Source organism: Hoplias malabaricus, chromosome 6 (genome assembly GCF_029633855.1).
Source record: "Hoplias malabaricus isolate fHopMal1 chromosome 6, fHopMal1.hap1, whole genome shotgun sequence".
NCBI classification, from domain to species: domain Eukaryota; kingdom Metazoa; phylum Chordata; class Actinopteri; order Characiformes; family Erythrinidae; genus Hoplias; species Hoplias malabaricus.
In genome coordinates this window covers 4,218,508-4,238,160 of record NC_089805.1, presented here as the reverse complement: position 1 = coordinate 4,238,160, position 19,653 = coordinate 4,218,508, and the positions used below count along the sequence as shown (strand labels likewise).

The window sequence follows — 19,653 nt, the reverse complement described above, 5'->3', positions numbered from 1 at the left end:
GCGGTAAAACACCGTTATGACTGACTGTTATGACAGTATCTAGCTAAATAACCAACATTATTCATGACAATAGCCTAGCAATAAGCTAAACTCAAATTTAGAGGTACCGTTATTCTTGTAGATGTGATCGAAGTCGAACTCGAATTCATTCGACACTATAAACCTCCGTAATGCAGCTACGTAGCCGAGTATAATCTGAGCCACCGAGTTTAGCGAGTCAAGCTAACGTTAACTAACACCAACTAAAACAGGCGAAGTGAGTGTCCTTACCCTGTTTACCTCCATGTTACAGAGGCTCTTGAACACCTTTCGTTGGTGTCCTTACATGCCCATATTGTTGGAAAAGCGCCAGTGAAATGAGCTACAGATAACGGAGTGAGCGGATGGTCCTTTCCAAAGTGCCCGTTTAAAGTTGACAAATTTAGTCCATTTTCTGGATATTTTGGGATCTTTGGGCCATTTGTTCACAGATGTCCCACTGTACATTGAATGTTTGCAGCCAAAAACAACACACCTTTTCATCATTTTGCATTAAATTAAGTGCAGCTTCTAGAGTGTTGTCCACCATCTACGTCACATGGATTTGGTTTAGCATCATAATTGTCTTGAAAGTTCAACACCAGTAAGATAATTAAAATATTTATATTAATTATATTAAAATTAATATATCCTCACATAATACCATGGTAACCAAAGCCCCTCAACACAACTGAAGTCACTCCCCTTTTTTGGAGCAAATTTGGAGCCACTTTCCACCAAAATGGGTCGTGTAAAGAATGCCTGCCGTATTATGGGAACTGCATGACGTCATTCCAGTTCAGAATGATGCAGATGGTAGATCCATTGTAGCTTTCATTCGTGAACAGCATGAAATGGCTATTAGGGTTCCCAGAGCTTCTCTCTTTGGAACAGGAAAAAAAACAGTGATGTTCCTGCCTCACTCCATCAGGCATTTTTGGAGCGTGTATCATCAGCACAGCTGCAGACCGTGAAGACCCCCCCACCACCACACACACACACACACACACACACAGGCACACACTCCAACCCAGCTCTTCACTCAGGCACTGGTATGGCAGCCGTGTCACCAAGCTTGGATTCTGTATCTGAGGAGTTTGGCTTTTTCTGTCGGCCTCGTTCCCTTTTGCACGTGATCGTTTTCATGCTTGGCTCAGTTTGGCTTATATGAGTAGTTCACTGTAAATTCCATTTTGTCCATGCATGCTTGTCTGAAACACTTTCGTACTTGGTTTACTGCTATATTTTGGATGTCTTAATCACTCAATCTCTTCACAGACTTGTAGCTTTACTGCAGAAGTAAACTAACACTTTTGTGGAGTTGTAGTGAACGATGGCGGCAATAAAGGAAAGAGAAACAATAAAGGCCTGTCAGATGAGTCAGTATCTTTTTTTTTTAATTGGGCCTTTAGGATTATCAACAACACATGGCAAAGTGTAGCCTACCTTTCTCCGAGTGTTACCGAGTTTGATGTAAAATGGAACAAGCCCTGCAGTGTTTTTGGATTGGATCAAGGTCCTGGCAGTGTCTTTCCTACTTCACTCTCTTCATACGGCTGCTTGGCAGGGCCTAAAGACTGCTGCAGCTTTAGCTCTTCCTTCTAGCCAGCCGCTTTCTTTGAGCAGCTTGTTCCGCTCCTTTAGCAGACTAATTACAGCCTTCTCGCATCAGCTTCATTTTCTATTCCCTAAGGCTCGGCTAACTACAATTAATGCTTTACGCCGTAAAGAGTCGGGGACGCACACTTGCCGCGCTGAACTAGGCATCCTGTTCCTTCCTACAAACGATAAAGTGCATTGAATCCCTCCTCATACTTGTGTATTTATTCAGCCCTCGGTGTAGAGTGTGTTTAGCTGGTTATGTTGGTTATTGTCAGCCTCTGTTAGCAGCTGCTGGATAGTCATCATTTAGTTCAGCTGCGATTTCTTCACCGTCATTTGGATCTGATTTTTTTTCAAGTTATAAAAGCATTTAGGGAATTCTGATTGATTCCAGAGTTTATTATTGAAAGCCAAAATCAGCCTAACACTCGGAACAAAGCGTGGAGAAGCCACAGTTCATTTTGTCAGCTTTGGAACTGAAAGTTAGACACCGTCTGCAAAGCCCTTAGTTGCAGTGTGTCTACAGGGGTGTGCGAGGCTGCCTGGAGGGTAAGATATTAAAGTGAGCCTCTGAAACATATTCTGAACAAAACCAAACAACAAAAACTAACTTGAAGTGATGGGCTGATACGATAACCACAAACTAGCACCTTGGAGTAGCCGGTACAGCTTTGTAATTAAAGCAAATTCTCATTGGATTAAAACAAAACATCATGGGGCAAGCCTTTTCTTCAGTATTTGTACGTTTCTGTACTTTTAAATTTGATCTTTTACGTACATTAGCTGTAGCTCATTTATATTTTAATCAAAGATTTACTGCTGGTTCCGTATGAATGGTTTCTAGAGGGGCGCTAATTAGCGCAGCACCAGGTTTGTTTTGGAGAGCGAGGGAGTGTTTGTAATTATTTTTCATCGTGATTCAGTAATAAATTCAGACACTGAATTAGGGTTGGGTTGTATAACGATAACGCCATATACAGCGGTTTTGAAAAACGTGGACGGTATCTCAATAAGGTGTGTGTGTGTGTGTGTCAAAGTTCTGTTCTGTGTCTTTAAGAATGCAGCTAAATTGTTAATGTGCATTTAACAGAGCCACAGGAAGGGGGCGCTGTGGGAGCTCAATGACTGCTGATGTCATGGTTTGAAAACAGCCTGCAGTTCTATGTTTAGCGCTGAGTTTGGGTTAAAAGAGAAAAAGAAAGCTGTAAAAAGACAAAATACTCAGAAAATCCTTCACTTGACTTTGTGCTCACAGGTACAGTGGAACCTCTACTTATGAACTTGATCCGTTCCGTGACCCGGTTCGTAAGTGGAAAAGTTCGTTTCTCGAGTCAATTTTCCCCATTTAAAATAATGGAAAAGCAATTAATGCGTTCCAGCCCCCACCCCGAAAGTCACCCTTTTTGCACTGATATATGTTTACAACACTCTCAAATTAGTAACAAAATACATGTAGCGTTACTAAAAATAAAAGAGAAATACAGTGGTAACAGTAATAAACAAGAAATAATAAAGTTGTAAGTGGTTACACATCGCTACCTTGAAGACGTGACGACTGGCTGGAGGAGTAACACAGGCACTGGCTGTATGACAGGAGGTGGGGGGGGGTGGAATAACGGAGAGTAGGCGGTGAATGTGGGGAGACGAAGCGTAGATACGGCTTAACTTAGCACGAATTTCCATGTCTGCTATTTACACTAATGCTAAATTGCTAAAGCTACAATGTGCTAATCTTAAAAGCTCACTCCAGTCTGGGGGCGCTGGGAGACTCGCCTATTGGGGTCAGTGGCCATTTCCAGCCGCCGACTCGGAGGAGGCTCGGGTTCGTTTCTAGAGTCGTGGTTCGTTGGTGGCGGCAAAAAATATATTCAAATGCCCGGTTCGTATCTTGGAAAGTTCGTTAGTAGAGGTTCCACTGTATGTGGCTTCATCCTCTAAATGTGTGTTTTGAGCCTCAGTTCCCTGAAAAATCTGCTGTGGTGTGCTTGTTAGCGCCAGCTGTGCTTCTAAACAGTGTAGATTTAAACTGATCTGTTCCTCCAGCACCACTCGCTGAAATTTGCTCTCTTAGAAACGGGTTTTTATCGTCAATACGTGATTTTAATATTGTAACAATTGCACGAAGTGGGGAAAGAAATTCCCTGTTCCACTGGTATAAAAGCAGGAGGTGTAATGTGCTGTGGTGTTACTTCACTCTCAGCAGCCATGTCCAGTGAAGACTGTAAGAGATCTCAATAAGATGCTTGGAGTGTGTTGAGTTGTGTTTTTAATATAAATAAATACGTAAATATATCCTCAGATTTGAAACCGTATGTTCAAGGATGCAAATTTGCACATAAAGGAAGAATACTGAGTCAATACGGGTGTCTCTCTGCCTCTCTCTGCAGTGCTGCTAACTCATGCCCTTCCAGTCCCCGTGGCGCTGGTTCGTCGGGTTACAGGGTCGGCCGGATCGTTCCTCCGGATCTGCAGCTCATCAATGATAACTCTCAGTCAGAGAATGATAAAGATGCGTCAGAGGGAGACAGCCCAAAGGTGAGATGCTTACTGTGTTCGCACACTAATAAGATCTTTCTTTCATAACTATTTATAGTCCACAGAAGCCTACAGTTGTTTTTTGTGATTTACGATTTATATGTAGTTGCATTAAAAATTATAATACACAAGGAATCATAGATATATTTATGTTCTACACTAGTAAGTGATAAATAATGTCAAATAATATCACAAACATTCTGGTGCCACTGGCTGAAAATGGTGAATCCCATTTCTTAATTTTAGCCCCACCCCTAGGTTTCAAGTGTTATCTTGCCCCTTGAAACTAAGTTACACGTTGTAGTTTTCTTCCTCTAGGAAACGGGACGACCCGTCAAGGGCCTGATGCGTCATGAGAACACAAAGTAGCACTTTAGCGGCTTTCTGCTGCGATATCAGAGTTTCAGTGTAGTTAAATTTAGCGCATCAAGGCTTCAAAGCGTCCCGCAATCATATCATCCACTCCCACCACAATAAATCTCTGTTATATGAAGTTAAATTCAGCCACTTATTCTGCATCTTTTTGTTTGAAACTTTTATTTCTATTCATTATCTGTAACCCTTATCCAGTTCAGGGTCGCGGTGGGTCCAGAGCCTACCTGGAATCATTGGGCGCAAGGCGGGAATACACCCTGGAGGGGGCACCAGTCCTTCACAGGGCAACACACACATTCACACCTACGGACACTTTTGAGTTGTCAATCCGCCTACCAACATGCGTTTTTGGACTGTGGGAGGAAACCCACGCGGACACCGGGAGAACACACCGCACTCCTCACAGACAGTCACCCGGAGGAAACCCACGCAGACACAAGGAGAACACACCACACTCCTTACAGACAGTCACCCGGAGGAAACCCACACAGACACAGGGAGAACACACCACACTCCTCACAGTCACCCGGAGGAAACCCACGCAGACACAGGGAGAACACACCGCACTCCTCACAGACAGTCACCCGGAGGAAACCCACGCAGACACAAGGAGAACACACCACACTCCTCACAGACAGTCACCCGGAGGAAACCCACGCAGACACAGGGAGCACACACCACACTCCTCACAGACAGTCACCCGGAGGAAACCCACGCAGACACAGGGAGAACACACCACACTCCTCACAGACAGTCACCCGGAGGAAACCCACGCAGACACAGGGAGCACACACCGCACTCCTCACAGACAGTCACCCGGAGGAAACCCATGCAGACACAGGGAGAACACACCACACTCCTCACAGTCACCCGGAGGAAACCCACGCAGACACAGGGAGAACACACCGCACTCCTCACAGACAGTCACCCGGAGGAAACCCACGCAGACACAAGGAGAACACACCGCACTCCTCACAGACAGTCACCCGGAGGAAACCCCCGCAGACACAGGGAGAACACACCACACTCCTCACAGACAGTCACCCGGAGGAAAATTCACCCTTACTCTTAAATTGCTTTTCTTTTGGAGTTATTACTGATCCTAGGTCTTATTCTAAATTTATTTTCTTGATATTGGTGGATGTTGTGTGAATGTTTTGAAATCTGTTCATCAAAAAAAAACACACTTTTTCTCCTTTCTCTTTTTCTAGGATGACTCTAAACCTCCATACTCCTATGCTCAGCTAATTGTTCAGGCGATCACCTTGGCCCCAGACAAACAGCTCACATTGAACGGCATCTACACACACATCACCAAGAACTACCCGTATTACAGGAGCGCCGACAAGGGCTGGCAGGTGGGTCATGGTCTGATTATGGTAAAGAGAACAGAACCAGAGCACTATAAAGTAACCATGCTGTTGGCAAAACTTATGTGGGGAATAATTTGAACAAATGCATTTAGAGAGATCATTAGCTTAATTGAAGTCGATCAAATCGGTCCCCTCCCTACAGCTCAACTCTCACCCACTCGTTCCCTTCCGTTTCCGTGAAGTATTGCGTACAAACATCTTGTTGTGTTGGTTCTCAAACTGCAGTGGTTGGAGGAAAGTAAGCTCACCAGGACAAACAGTTAGTCACATCATTCCTGTTTCTAATACTTAGATTTGTATCCCTTTGCCTTAAGCCCACTTTAATCTGGTCTGGCAAGGATTACTCCAGTCTCTTGAGAATTACCGTACACTCCATGTAGTTAGAACTCGGATTTTATAACCGTGTGTGTTTCTGAGATGCCATGGTGTAGTGATAATAAACACGTACGAATCCTCTCTAGTGTTAGCACTCTTTTAGGCCTTAATTCAAAACTCTCTGCTATTTCCGTGCTTTTATTAGATGAAGGTGTGCTGACATAACACACAACGCTAAAAATAAGTCGGCCCTGCGCCTGTTTGTGATCTTAATGAATGTTGTATGTGTTTTTGTGCAGAACTCCATCCGACACAACCTTTCTTTGAACCGCTACTTCATCAAAGTGCCACGCTCGCAGGAGGAGCCCGGGAAGGGTTCGTTCTGGAGGATAGACCCGTCCTCAGAGGTGAAACTCATAGAGCAAGCGTTTAGGAAAAGAAGGCCCCGCGGTGTGCCCTGCTTCAGGACCCCATTAGGACCCCTCTCCTCCAGGTAAACTCACCTCTGTCGCACCCCAAGTAGAGCTAATCGTCATGGAGACGCCTGGGAGCGGTGCAACATCTCAGGTCTTTTTGTCTCACTTTTAAAACAAGAGGCTGTGTCTCCACCTCTTGGTCAGTTAGAGATATGACAGCTGTAGATTTTGAGAATGGCTCTAGATACAAGCAAAGACTACTGAGAAGTGTTGTCACTGTGGGATCAGATGGTGCTGCCGCCTTTTTCCATGCCTTCCACCGCGCGTTTGGCTTTTATGTGTATTAATAATAAGATCTTCTGCACTTATCTGATTATTCAGGTGGTCAAGTTAGCGGCATGCTCCAGTTTCTGAGATCGGAGTAAGGTCCAGAAATCCAGAGCTCAGTAATTTCTCAGTGAAAGTATGCTCACATCCCGATTTCTCTGTAACCGGACTAGGGCTGTCCCAAATACCATTTTTAGGGCTTCGGAGCCTTGGTTGTATAATTCGGCGAATATTCTGTGTGTTGTGGGGGTGTTTGTCATTCAGAAAATCTGCGTCCGACTCCGAGTCTGTGCTGCAACTCCCGCTAAGTCGCACATACACCGTGTAGCTAAGAGCAGAGAGTACACGCCAGCTTTGTGCAGGTGGTCTGGTCTAATTCGAGGTGTAAAGCTGTTAAAATGAACTTTAGCTTTGCAACACTTCGTTGTGAGTAGATTGTTGTAGGGTTTTAGTCTTTTTTAGGCTTCATTCTGGACTTTAATGCTGAGGAGGCTGAATACAGAGGGAGTTTTCTCAAAATAAAAAAAAAAACACCCGAACACCTACCCAATGAATGAATATCTGGGGCTAGCCCTAAACCCCACACAGTGTAGAACCATCTCTGACTTAGTTTGGCGTGTAAAATACAATCAGATTACTCACAACATCTGATTTTGTGCATTCATTCATTCATTGTCTGTAACCCTTATCCAGTTCAGGGTCGCGGTGGGTCCAGAGCCTACCTGGAATCATTGGGCGCAAGGCAGGAACACACCCTGGAGGGGGCGCCAGTCCTTCACAGGGCAGCACAGACACACACTAACACCTACGGACACTTTTGAGTCGCCAATCCACCTACCAACGTGCCTTTTTTGGACTGTGGGAGGAAACCCACGCGGACACAGGGAGAACACACCACACTCCTCACAGACAGTCACCCGGAGGAAACCCACGCGGACACAGGGAGAACACACCACACTCCTCACAGACAGTCACCCGGAGGAAACCCACACAGACACAGGGAGAACACACCACACTCCTCACAGACAGTCACCCGGGGGAAACCCACACAGACACAGAGAGAACATACCACACTCCTCACAGACAGTCACCCGGAGGAAACCAACACGGACACAGGGAGAACACAACACACTCCTTACAGACAGTCACCCGGAGGAAACCCACACAGACACAGGGAGAACACAACACACTCCTCACACAATGAATGTATAACCTCCATAGGGTGTTAATTAATAATGGTATCTTTTATGAATTAAATTGTGCATTGCTTATTTTAAAACATGATTTCAATCTTCTTCAGGAGTGCACCAGCATCTCCCAATCACTCAGGGGTTCTCTCCGCCCACTCCAGCGGTGTCCAGACGCCTGATAGCCTATCACGCGAGGGCTCGCCTGTTCCCATGGAGTCAGAGCCTGCCCCTGCCCCACCCCCTTTTAGTGTTGCTGCTGCTGTACAACCAAAGCTGGCTGTGATACAGGAGGCTCGTCTAGCACAGGCTACACCAGGTACACACTACGGTAAACGAGACCTTGTCCACACGGATCTGGATAGTGTTAAAAACATTGATTTCATGAGTTGTGTAGTGCATTTCATAGGGAGTGTGGAGTGATTTGGGGTCAAACCTCTGTGTTTTTGAGATCTCTCTGATCCGTTTGGCCCTCTACACTTCCTGTAGTGTACTGCACACAAATTAAATAAAAGACATCTGTAAACAAACGAGTGGCATGAAATTCACAAAGCCCCTTCCCCCTTCTTCCAGGTTCCCCTCTCGGCGGTCAGCCTGTCTTGATAGCAGTGCAGCGGCCGTTGACTCAGGGCATGAAGCCGGTGACGTACGCTGTGGCAGCAGCTCCCGCCTCCTCTTCCTCCACTCAGCCAGTGATGCAGACCGTACACGTGGTACACCAGATCCCCACCGCTGTAGCCGTTAGCGCCGCTAAAGTTCACAAACAGTCGTCTGCTGCTAACCCAGTCACCTCAGAGCCCCAGGAGAATGGAGCACACGAAGAAATTAAAGGTGAGAGTCTGGAAAAGCTAAACAGAACACGGAGTGATTATTGGTGTCCACTTTATGTGCTGAGTGTGTGCGAGTAGGAAAATCACCACTAGCCCTAAAGACCTGCAACTGGACACAGTTGATTCCACTTGTTAAATCATTTGTAAATGTGACTAGATTTAGAGCACATTTTAATATTTAAGTTGTGTTCTTGTTTTTCTGGCTGTGGAGCTGATGGACTACATGTATGTACTTGTAGTAATATCTCTCTTTCTCTTTCTTTCTCTCTTGTCTCTCTTTCTCTCTCTCTTTTTCTCTCTTGTTCTCTCACTTTTTTCTCTTTCTCTTTCTTTCTCTCTCTCTCTCTCTCTCTCTTTTTCTCTCTTGTTCTCTCACTTTTTTCTCTTTCTCTTTCTTTCTCTCTCTCTCTCTCTCTCTCTCTCTCTCTCTCTCTCTCTCTCTCTCGTAGTGAAAGTAGAAGCAGTCCCTACCATCACCCATGCCTCCTTAGCCTCAGCCAATCGGATCATCCAGAGCAGCACAGCTGGCACCCCGCTGCAAACAGTTACTATTCTGCAGCAAGCCCCATTAGGCCAGCACCAGCTGCCAGTCAAAACCATCACACAAAATGGCACCCACATGATTCCTATCGCTACGGCAATTCAAAGCCAGGCCAATGCAGGTAGGCTTTCATACACACCTTTTAACCCCTTCTCTACCTTGTGTGTACATGAGATTCAGAGCAAACCTCATAAGGAACATCTTGTAGATAAAGAGGTAATTTAAAGCCATGTAAGAGACTGTGGGAGCGTCTGTTCTATGTAATGCGTGTGTTTGAAATAGTTTGCTGTGAAGTGAGGTGAATTATTTTGGTAACTGGTTCAGTAAATACACACTTCATTCACGCTTTTTTTTTTAATTACAGTGGAACCTCTACTAACGAACGCCTGTACTAACGAATTTTCCAAGTTACGAACCGGGCATTTGAATATTTTTTGCCTCCACCAACGAACCACGACTCTAGAAACGAACCCGAGCCGGCGGCTGGAAATGGCCCCTGACCCCAATAGGCGAGTCTCCCAGCGCCCAGACTTGAGTGAGCTTTTAAAATTAGCACATTGTAGCTTTAGCCATTTAGCATTAGTGTAAATAGCAGACATGGAAATTCGTGCTAAGTTAAGCCGTATCTACGCTTCGTCTCCCCACATTCACCCGCCTACTCTCCGTTATTCCCCCCACCCCCCACCTCCCGTCATACAGCCAGTGCCTGATTTACTCCTCCAGCCAGTCGTCACGTCTTCAAGGTAGCGATGTGTAACCACTTACAACTTTATTATTTCTTTTTTATTACTGTTACCACTGTATTTCTCTTTTATTTTTAGTGACGCTGCATGTATTTTTTTACTAATTTGAGAGTGTTGTAAACATATATCAGTGCAAAAAGAGTGACTTTCGGGGGGGGGGGCTGGAACCCGTTAATTGCTTTTCCATTATTTTAAATGGGGAAAATTGACTCGAGAAACGAACTTTTCCACTTACGAACCGGGTCACGGAACGGATCAAGTTCGTAGGTTGAGGTTCCACTGTATTTATTTATTTTTTTTAAACAGAATTTTTTTTTTGATAAACACAGCTTCACTGTCTTTTTATTTATGCTGAATATTTGTATTAAATTATAAATCTCACTTCTGTTTTAGCACAGTTCCATTGTGTGGATCTTTTTGCTAAATGCTTTGTCGGTTCTTTGGCTACAGTTTTGAACACAGTTTTGATTTCATTAGGTTCCTTCAAGCTTTACTTAAAGTGACCAGTTTCCTCAAATATCAAGCAGATCTCCAACATAGAGACAGTTGTCACAGCTGTTGAGAACAGTACCAAGCTCATGCGTACGAGCAAAAAGACTCACGAAATCTGATCTGGCCGTTCATGCTCATGTCGATTTATGACCACATATGAAATTGGCTCAGATCTGACTTGAACAGACTGGATTTGATGCGGCCACACAGCCCTAAAGAATTCAGATTGATGAGTCACTTCAGCCTGGTAATGTTAACGTAGCCTAAGGTTTGTCTGCTTTATCAAGTACGTGTTCTCAGGCTCTTGATGCCGGGAGCTTACTGGTCGCACTCATTTGTCTGTCTTTCTGTGCAGTCTCCAGTCCCCTCCACCTGCTGGCGGCGCACGCCTCGGTGTCGGCCTCTCTCCCCACCAAACGTCAAAACGGAGACAGCACGAGCGAGCCCGAGAGTAAACGAGTGAAGATGGAGGAGGAGGAGCGGAGTTTGACCCCTGACCTGAACGGAACAGCAAACACGGACACTTCCGCCACCAACCACAACTAGGCATTAGTTTAAACCACAGCACCCCATTTAACCCTCACCATCCAAATTCATCCAACTGCTGCGCACTTTCACGCTCTCTCCCACTCATCCCTCTTGTGCACGCTTTTGCTTTCATTTTCACTACTGCCATGTTGCTGCCTCTCCTCCTCTCTGTGTCTCACTGCCCTGCTCACCGTGCCAAAACTAGAAGTCTTTTTACATTGGGGAAACACGGCGTACCATTTCAATAGAGTCCTGTAAAAATACAAGCAATGGCGGAGCAACAACAAGGACATTAAGAAAGAAACCCACTGCAAACGGACCACGGAAGTGGATGCAACGACATGGGTGCACTTCTCTACGGTGAAGCAGCTTTCACCAGACGTTTGAACCGTTATCAGCGGTAGAGAGAGCAGCCGGCCACTGCCATCTGTGCTCAGACGTCTGATGTTTGCAGCGTTTTGAAACAAAGCGTTATTAATAAACACCCCGTATTCATTTTTTCGACCTGGCTGAGATCTTGGTCTGGGGATTCTGCTCCTCAAAAGAAAGGAAATATCTCATCTGAATCAATGGGAATAATTTTTCTTTTTATTATTATTATTATTATTATTATCGTTGTTACTGTTATTATTATCAACCGAACGTTGCTCTGAATATTGCAGGTGTGTGTTGGTGTTGGAGAAAACGTTCAACATAAACACACATACCCTTTCTCTCTCAAACAAACCGAGTTCATGTCTGTTATCTGGACTTCCTGGACTTGTGTACTTAGCTGCTCTACTTTGGCCACACTTGCACAGGTACAACTCAAATTCACCCTCAAACACTCAACAAATACAGCATTGATGACTCGGGGATATTTCACAATGTAGAATTTGTCAGTAAGCTGCTAAACCTTGTCCAATAGGACAAAAAATGTATTTGACATTTCTCATGTTCAGCTTTGAGTAGTTTGGAATTCTTGAGGCATCTGGAAATACGTTTAAGCATAGGTCATTTTGATGCTTTGCCTTGTACTTAAAAATAAAGTACGCTCTGATGGAAACAAATGTAGTCACACTTTTAAAGCAAGCTGAAGAGCAGAAATGAATAGGTTCCAAACCCGCATTATACGAAGGATCAAAAGCCAAGCACCCTACAACGTTAGTCCCAGACTTTGTACTCTACTGCCCTAGTCAAGAATAGGGGTAAAATCAAAGTTAGCTAATATGTGAATGAAGCCCCTAATATCCCGGAATATTCCCACAGGCGCAGCCCCGAACCTAAACTATGCAGAAGTTTCCCGATGATAAGGACAACACACACATAGAAAGTGTTGCCGATTGGGACACCAAACATAATGTAAAGTGTCAGTAGTCAGTGGTATAACCCCCTCCACCTCCAGCTTTGGGCTGTGGAAATGTAAAACCATGTTTTCTAGAGAGATAACGCAAGGCTCGGTGCATTTGAAATGACATGGAGTGGTATTTCTAATCATAGTCCCAACTATGAAACTTGGCTTTGCAAATTTATCTTGCTACGTATTGGGAATACCATGCAGTTGGCTGTAAGCTACAGATAGAAGCTAGGCATTACTCAAGCTTTACAAATGCTCTGTTTTGTGAAATATCCTATGAGTCTTATCTGGTTTTGTTGAGCTCCACCCAACATTCCAAAATTTGGCAGCTGGTTTTTGGAACAACAATCAAGAACATAATTGGAGATCAGAACACAACTGTGCGTCCTGGACTTTGATAGCGCATGTTGTGGGTTTTTTTTTTTTTTTTTTTTTTTTTTTTTTGCGCAGGGACTGTATCACAACGCAGTCATCAACTTAAAGGGATCAAAACGCTCAACCAATTCCTGTACTTTTTTGGCAGCTAGCCCTACGTACCACGCCTCCATCATCGCAACTCTTCTCATAGAAATATGCAGTACTTTGTTGTCCATATGTGGAGCATTGTTTTATTTTCCCTTTTATGTACTTAGTGAACTTTTCATTTATAGAAATTTGGGGGGGGGGGCAAAAGACATACCAGCCGCAGAGTTTAGAGGACATTTTCCAGTCACTCCTCAAGGACAGAACCTTCTCTGTGCGTTCCTATGTGGACTTTTATTTTATTTTTGTGTGAAAAAAGTGTAGTTTTTTCTTTCTTTTTTTTTTTTTTAAGGAGAAATATATATCAGATGAGTATTTAGTTTTTATTGTTTTGCCCTTTTTCTTTCAGTTCCAAGCAGAAGTTTGCTTTCATACACCTAATTATTTTCAAACCTGCACCAGTGACCCATATGATCAGAGCGCTATGACATTGCCATGTGTAGCTGACCCAGGCGTGTCATCCAGCTTGCATGCTAACGGACGAGAGGAACACACCTGAGATCCTAACTAAGGAAAATGAAAGAAAACCAACAAACCAAAAGCAAAAAAAAAAAAAAAGAGAAAAAAAGAAAAGAAACGCCTGTTTTGAGTCAGATAAAATCCGCACTTGATAATTTTAGCTTTGTTTTTTGTTTATCCTCTTGTTTTTCTTCCCCTCACCCTTTCTCTGACTGTTTGATGCTGTGCTATAGGCAGAACATTTTATTTTGTTTTGTTTTTTTTCTTTTAAATATTGTTATTTTTTTTTCTATCCATTGGGGTGACCGGTCTCGTCTGTCTCCAGATTGTATATGTTACAAAGTAAAAGAATGAGAAAGAAAAGATGATAAAAACAAGATCATTGTTCTGCTTCAGTGGGTAAATGCTTATTATTTTTATTATTTTATTTTATTATGTTTTTTTTTATAAATTAATTTAAAACCTTAAATTCTGATGCCTGTCTGTCTTTCTCTTAACTGTTTGAATCTATCGTGTGAGACAGTTTGGACACTGCTTCCGGTCCTTCTTGCACTTATAAACAATAACATTAGGTGTAAAAATAAAGTTTAAACTTCGTTTGATTAATATTTATTTATTTATTTTTATAGAATATTAAATACTTTAAATATAATTTGATTTAAATTACTAAACGTTTTTTTGAGTACAATAATTGTAATTCAAAGTTCAAACACTCTGCTCTCATTTTATTGTCACTGAGGCCTATTAGAAATGACACGTGATTAAATAATAATAGTAACAATAATAATTACGTACCCCAGCATTGAAATCATCTTTAAACCATAACTCTCACACACTTTTGGATACAATATTATCCAAAACAACAGAACAGTTCGAAGAGCATTGCTTTCGCCCAGTAAACATTTAGCCGTTGATTCAACGTTGAAATAACGTAATGACTGCCGTCTCATCAACTTTCTCTTAAGAATGAAAAGACGGCTATTAGACGTATTTTGGACGTCCATTGACGTTATTAATTGGTCCCGAAATAAATGACTTGTATAAAACGTGTTTTGGACGTCCACTGACGTTATCGGTTGGTCACCACTTAACTAACTTATTAAGATGGAATTTGGACGTCCATTGACGTTTAAAATATGTCCTTGACGGACAGACTACTTTTAGACCTATTTTGAACGTCCAGAGACGTTCCTTGTTTACTGGGGCAGCACTTTTCTCGATGGAACTTATAATGAAGGCAGTGGCTAAGACGTTGATGTATATATTTTAATAAAAGTTGTTTTAATTTCTAACACTACACAACAGTTACTGTAAAATGACACGAGTGGGGGAATGTTTTAATTATTAATTACAATTATATGTGACATGAAAAACCGTTAAACACCCAATTGATTAGAGATAACTCTTAAACTTCTTTATTGCAGTCTCCTACAATATATTTTCTTCATTGAGGCCAGTCTATTAATGGAGAGCACTCTTTATTTAACGTCTTTAATGCAATATTATCTTCCAGACGGCGGTGTTTGTGTCTGCCTCCACACTGTGAAGGTATATAACAAGCTTACATCAGCGTAATGAAGGTGAGGTCAAACTAAGTAGTTGCTATTTTATGTTAAGTCTCTCATCGGAGTGGTGGTGTGTTCAGTGAGTTCACGCATGGATGTACGGTGACCAGACGTCCTCTTTTACCCGGACATGTCCTCTTTCTTAGACTTAAAAAAAAATGTCCGGGCGGAATTTCACAAACGTCCGGCATTTTGTTTTTCTAGAGCTTACATAGAACTTCGAGAAGTTTCCTTCACAAACTAGTCCCGCCCTCCCCTACTCCGATTGGTTCGCTTGAGTGAGAAGGGGGCGTGGTGAAGTAGCCTAAAATCTTCTGATTGGACGGTCTGACTGTAGAGCTACCGTTATTGGACGATAACCTTCTCTGTAAACATTTAATTGGTCAGTCTGCACGTCAGTAGTCCTTGTTTACGTCAGGCAAAGCTCATGTACCCACCCTCATCTCGAGCAGCTATGCCGAAACGTAAGTGTTCGGATGAATTAAAAAAGAAATTCCCATGTTTTGTGTAGCAACTATCCACCTTAATGGATGATTACGAGTGAGCGGAGGCTATTGTCTGCAAAACTTTACTTCAGAGCTATTGACGAGGCCAACGCTTACAGCTGCACCACTCGGGGTAACTCCTCTCCCGAGATGCTCTTGAATTGTTTTTTCAAAGTTTATTATTGCCTTCTAAAGTTTATTTTTGGCATGATTTTATGGCAGTACATTGATGATAATTTTGCTAAAAGTTTGGTGCCCGTCATGGATTCTGGAGAACTACCGGTCCCACAGCAAAACAAACTCCCCTGGTGTTTGTTTTCGTTCAAACGTTCCGCCCTCGTTAACGTTGAATGGCATGTTTGAGGACAAAATCGACTGTATGTGACTGACAAGTTTAACTTGTCTACATTTCATTCACGCCTTAAATTGTGACAGAAACTCATCTGTAACTCGAGCTGTTTAGTTCTCCAGCACTTTGGGTTTGTGTTTACTTTCATGTTATTAGCAGACTTCTGAATTTGGAGTCTGTTCCATTTAAAGTGATGTGTAAAAGCAAAGAAAAGTCAATACCCACCTATGGTCCAAACGCAGCCAGAGAGAAACTGAAACTTTCAGGCCAAAAGGTTTTCTTTTTCTCCAAAACATTGCCTTTAAGCTTGTTCATTCGGTGTAAGGGTCAATTTTGTTATAAGGCCCTTTGTTTGACAGGCTTTACGTTCCGATAAAAACATTTGTGTTTGGTACTGGAATTGGCAGGGCACTCCAAGTCTGAATTTAAGATCGGTCGCCTACTCCCTATTCCCTTGATTACTCACTATATAGTGCACCATTATAGGGAACTAAAATCAGGAGGGTAGTGTATGGAGCGATATTAGGGTCAAAAGTTTTGTTCATTTGAAAAAAATAAATACATTTGAGATTAAACTTTGAAAAAATACAACAATGCATCCAAGGTTAAAAGAAGTGTAGGATGGTGAAAGTATGTGGAATGGAACATCAGACTAAGAACCTAGGGAATAAGGAGCTTATTCAGATTCGTTACCGGCTCGCTGCAGCTTTGTCCTGATGGAGCGGACGCCATCGCCAGCGAAGTGCTGGGAAACTAAAGTGTGGCTGTTAAACTACGCACTCTGGCAGAATTTATAGCTCTTTTACTGTGACTGGTGCTGAATGTTGTCTGAAAGAGCTCACTAAGGACTAAGTCAATAAATGTTTTACACTGAATATTGAGTATAACTTGAGTGTTCAGTGATTTTTTCTCATAGTCAACAGTGAGGAAGGTCTTTCATTGCTATGCTGTCAGTCATTATACCATGCCCCTCTCTGCTGATGTCCCGCCTCCCACCCAAGAAAAGGGTCAGAAGTCTGAAACTGGAAAACAAGGATCCGAGAGTGAATATAAGATCTGCAACTGAAAAATATAAGATTCCAATTATCAAAATATATAGGAAAGTGGAAAAATGCACAGCAGGTAGGTGTCGCAGTCACAGCTCCAGGGACCTTGAGCTTGTGGGTTAGATTCCCGCTCCGGGTGACTGTCTGTGAGGAGTGTGGTGTGTTCTCCCTGTGTCTGTGTGGGTTTCCTCCGGGTGACTGTCTGTGAGGAGTGTGGTGTGTTCTCCCTGTGTCTGTGTGGGTTTCCTCCGGGTGACTGTCTGTGAGGAGTGTGGTGTGTTCTCCCTGTGTCTGCGTGGGTTTCCTCTGGGTGACTGTCTGTGAGGAGTGTGGTGTGTTCTCCCTGTGTCTGCGTGGGTTTCCTCTGGGTGACTGTCTGTGAGGAGTGTGGTGTGTTCTCTCTGTGTCTGCGTGGGTTTCCTCCGGGTGACTGTCTGTGAGGAGTGTGGTGTGTTCTCCCTGTGTCTGCGTGGGTTTCCTCCCGTTGACTGTCTGTGAAGAGTTTGGTGTGTTCTCCCTGTGTCTGTGTGGGTTTCCTCCGGGTGACTGTCTGTGAGGAGTGTGTTGTGTTCTCCCTGTGTCTGTGTGGGTTTCCTCCGGGTGACTGTCTGTGAGGAGTGTGGTGTGTTCTCCCTGTGTCTGTGTGGGTTTCCTCTGGGTGACTGTCTGTGAGGAGTGTGGTGTGTTCTCCCTGTGTCTGCGTGGGTTTCCTCCGGGTGCTCCGGTTTCCTCCCACAGTCCAAAAACAAATGTTTGTAGGCAGATTGGTAATTTAAAAGTATCTGTAGGTGTGAGTGTGTGTGTGTTTTGCCCTGTGAAGGACTGGCGCCCCCTCCAGGGCATATTCCCGCCTTGCACCCAATGATTCCAGGTAGGCTCTGGACCCAATGCGACCCTGTATTGGATAAGCGCTTACAGACAATGAATGAATCAAAATTCTATTTAAACTGAAAAAAAAAATCATCCTACACTTATTTTAATTTTGAATACATTGTATTTTTCAGTTTTTCTTTTCAAATGAACAAAACTTTTGACCCTAATATAGCTCCATAGTAGTGAACTCTTTTAGACACTACATCATCTGGGGTCAGATTCAAACCAAGCAACACACTGCATTATGGAGATCTGTTATTCACAGTACAAGGGTTGTATTTGTGGAGGTTTTTTAAGTGCACTGAAAAGCCACCACTACAAGACGGCAGAAATATTTCACCAAAACAGCGAGCAAAGCACAGTTTCAGACAGATGAGAGGAGGTATGACGTGGGTGTTTTTAAAAGTCTTTAGAGTTCTCGAAGTCATCGAGTGTGTGGTCAGCACTGGGCAGATGGCAATGCAACTATTGACACTGCTTTTGGTGTCCACCAGGTGACAGTAGAGTCAAATGCGTCTGAAAAGAAGGTGCTTACGTTTCCTTGACTGCTCAGCTTTGCAACATTTGCCCTCTGTGACTCTTGCCCTGGTAAACACGATCAAAACAGACAATAAACTTTACCGTTCAACAAAATCGACCCTTTATTGGAAGGAAAAAAAAAACTAAATCATTGTTTGTTTACCGTGAGTCTATGCCACAACTTTTTTTTGCCTCCATTTAATATTGTGTCCAGCCCCCTGTTGTAAAGGTAACCGCTTGGGGTTTTCTCACATAAAGTTAATGAAACACCAGGACATATGGTGAGGGATTCCGAGAAAATTCTTCCACACAAACGCTCCAGAGCCTTCAGAAACTTGTGGACTCCCCTTATCAGCTCATTGCAGTTTTTCCGTGAGGTTGAAGACAAGAGACTGAAAAGTCCATGGCAGAATCGCCTTGATTCTGTGGTCAATAAGCCCTTGTATTAATAGTTTGGTGATTAACGTTAATTTGCAGACTACGTCAGATTTGCGTCGTATACGGCTCATAGAAATCACTAATACTGGCTTATTAGCGTTTCTGCTAAACACTAGTATGTTTCTAAATTATGTACTAATATAATATGTCGTATATCTGAGCAAATTAGAGCTGCAGTTTATTATTCCTTTACTAACTACTAACTATTAGTTTGCTCTTTTTATTTTTTAATCTCAAGTTAAAATTTTCAGAAATTTGGTGCCATGCCATTTGTGTTAAATTGTACTAGGATCGCTAACATTGTGGCACAAACAGCCCCACCTAAAATGGCCACCACTGGTATTAGAAGTCTTGCCCAAGGACTTTTGGGCAAATGAACAGCAGGTAGTGTCTCAGTCACACAGCTCCAGGGATCTGGAGGTTGTGGGTTCGATTCCCGCTCCGGGTGACTGTCTGTGAGGAGTGTGGTGTGTTCTCCCTGTGTCTGTGTGGGTTTCCTCCGGGTGACTGTCTGTGAGGAGTGTGGTGTGTTCTCCCTGTGTCTGCGTGGGTTTCCTCCGGGTGACTGTCTGTGAGGAGTGTGGTGTGTTCTCTCTGTGTCTGTGTAGGTTTCCTCCGGGTGACTGTCTGTGAGGAGTGTGGTGTGTTCTCCCTGTGTCTGTGTGGGTTTCCTCCGGGTGACTGTCTGTGAGGAGTGTGGTGTGTTCTCCCTGTGTCTGCGTGGGTTTCCTCCGGGTGACTGTCTGTGAGGAGTGTGGTGTGTTCTCCCTGTGTCTGTG

General features: G+C 43.4%; 2 protein-coding genes across 3 annotated transcripts in view; one reads left to right on the top strand and one right to left on the bottom strand.

Annotated features, from left to right (window-relative positions):
- Positions 1-14,109, top strand: part of foxk2b (forkhead box K2b) — a 29,863-nt gene extending 15,754 nt beyond the window's left edge. Inside the window, exons 3-9 of one of the 2 annotated variants that reach the window (XM_066673549.1) lie at positions 4,008-4,155; positions 5,742-5,888; positions 6,518-6,711; positions 8,262-8,479; positions 8,722-8,979; positions 9,428-9,640; positions 11,110-14,109. In XM_066673549.1, the coding sequence (XP_066529646.1) occupies positions 4,008-4,155; positions 5,742-5,888; positions 6,518-6,711; positions 8,262-8,479; positions 8,722-8,979; positions 9,428-9,640; positions 11,110-11,300 (1,369 nt within the window). In that variant the 3' untranslated portion in view covers positions 11,301-14,109. The remainder of the gene's footprint in view (positions 1-4,007; positions 4,156-5,741; positions 5,889-6,517; positions 6,712-8,261; positions 8,480-8,721; positions 8,980-9,427; positions 9,641-11,109) is intronic. The other variant, XM_066673550.1, reaches the window with a different exon arrangement.
- Positions 8,892-19,653, bottom strand: part of mmd (monocyte to macrophage differentiation-associated) — a 125,008-nt gene continuing 114,246 nt past the window's right edge. Inside the window, exon 7 of the mRNA XM_066673554.1 lies at positions 8,892-8,996. Coding sequence (XP_066529651.1) covers positions 8,940-8,996 — 57 coding nt within the window. The 3' untranslated portion in view covers positions 8,892-8,939. The remainder of the gene's footprint in view (positions 8,997-19,653) is intronic.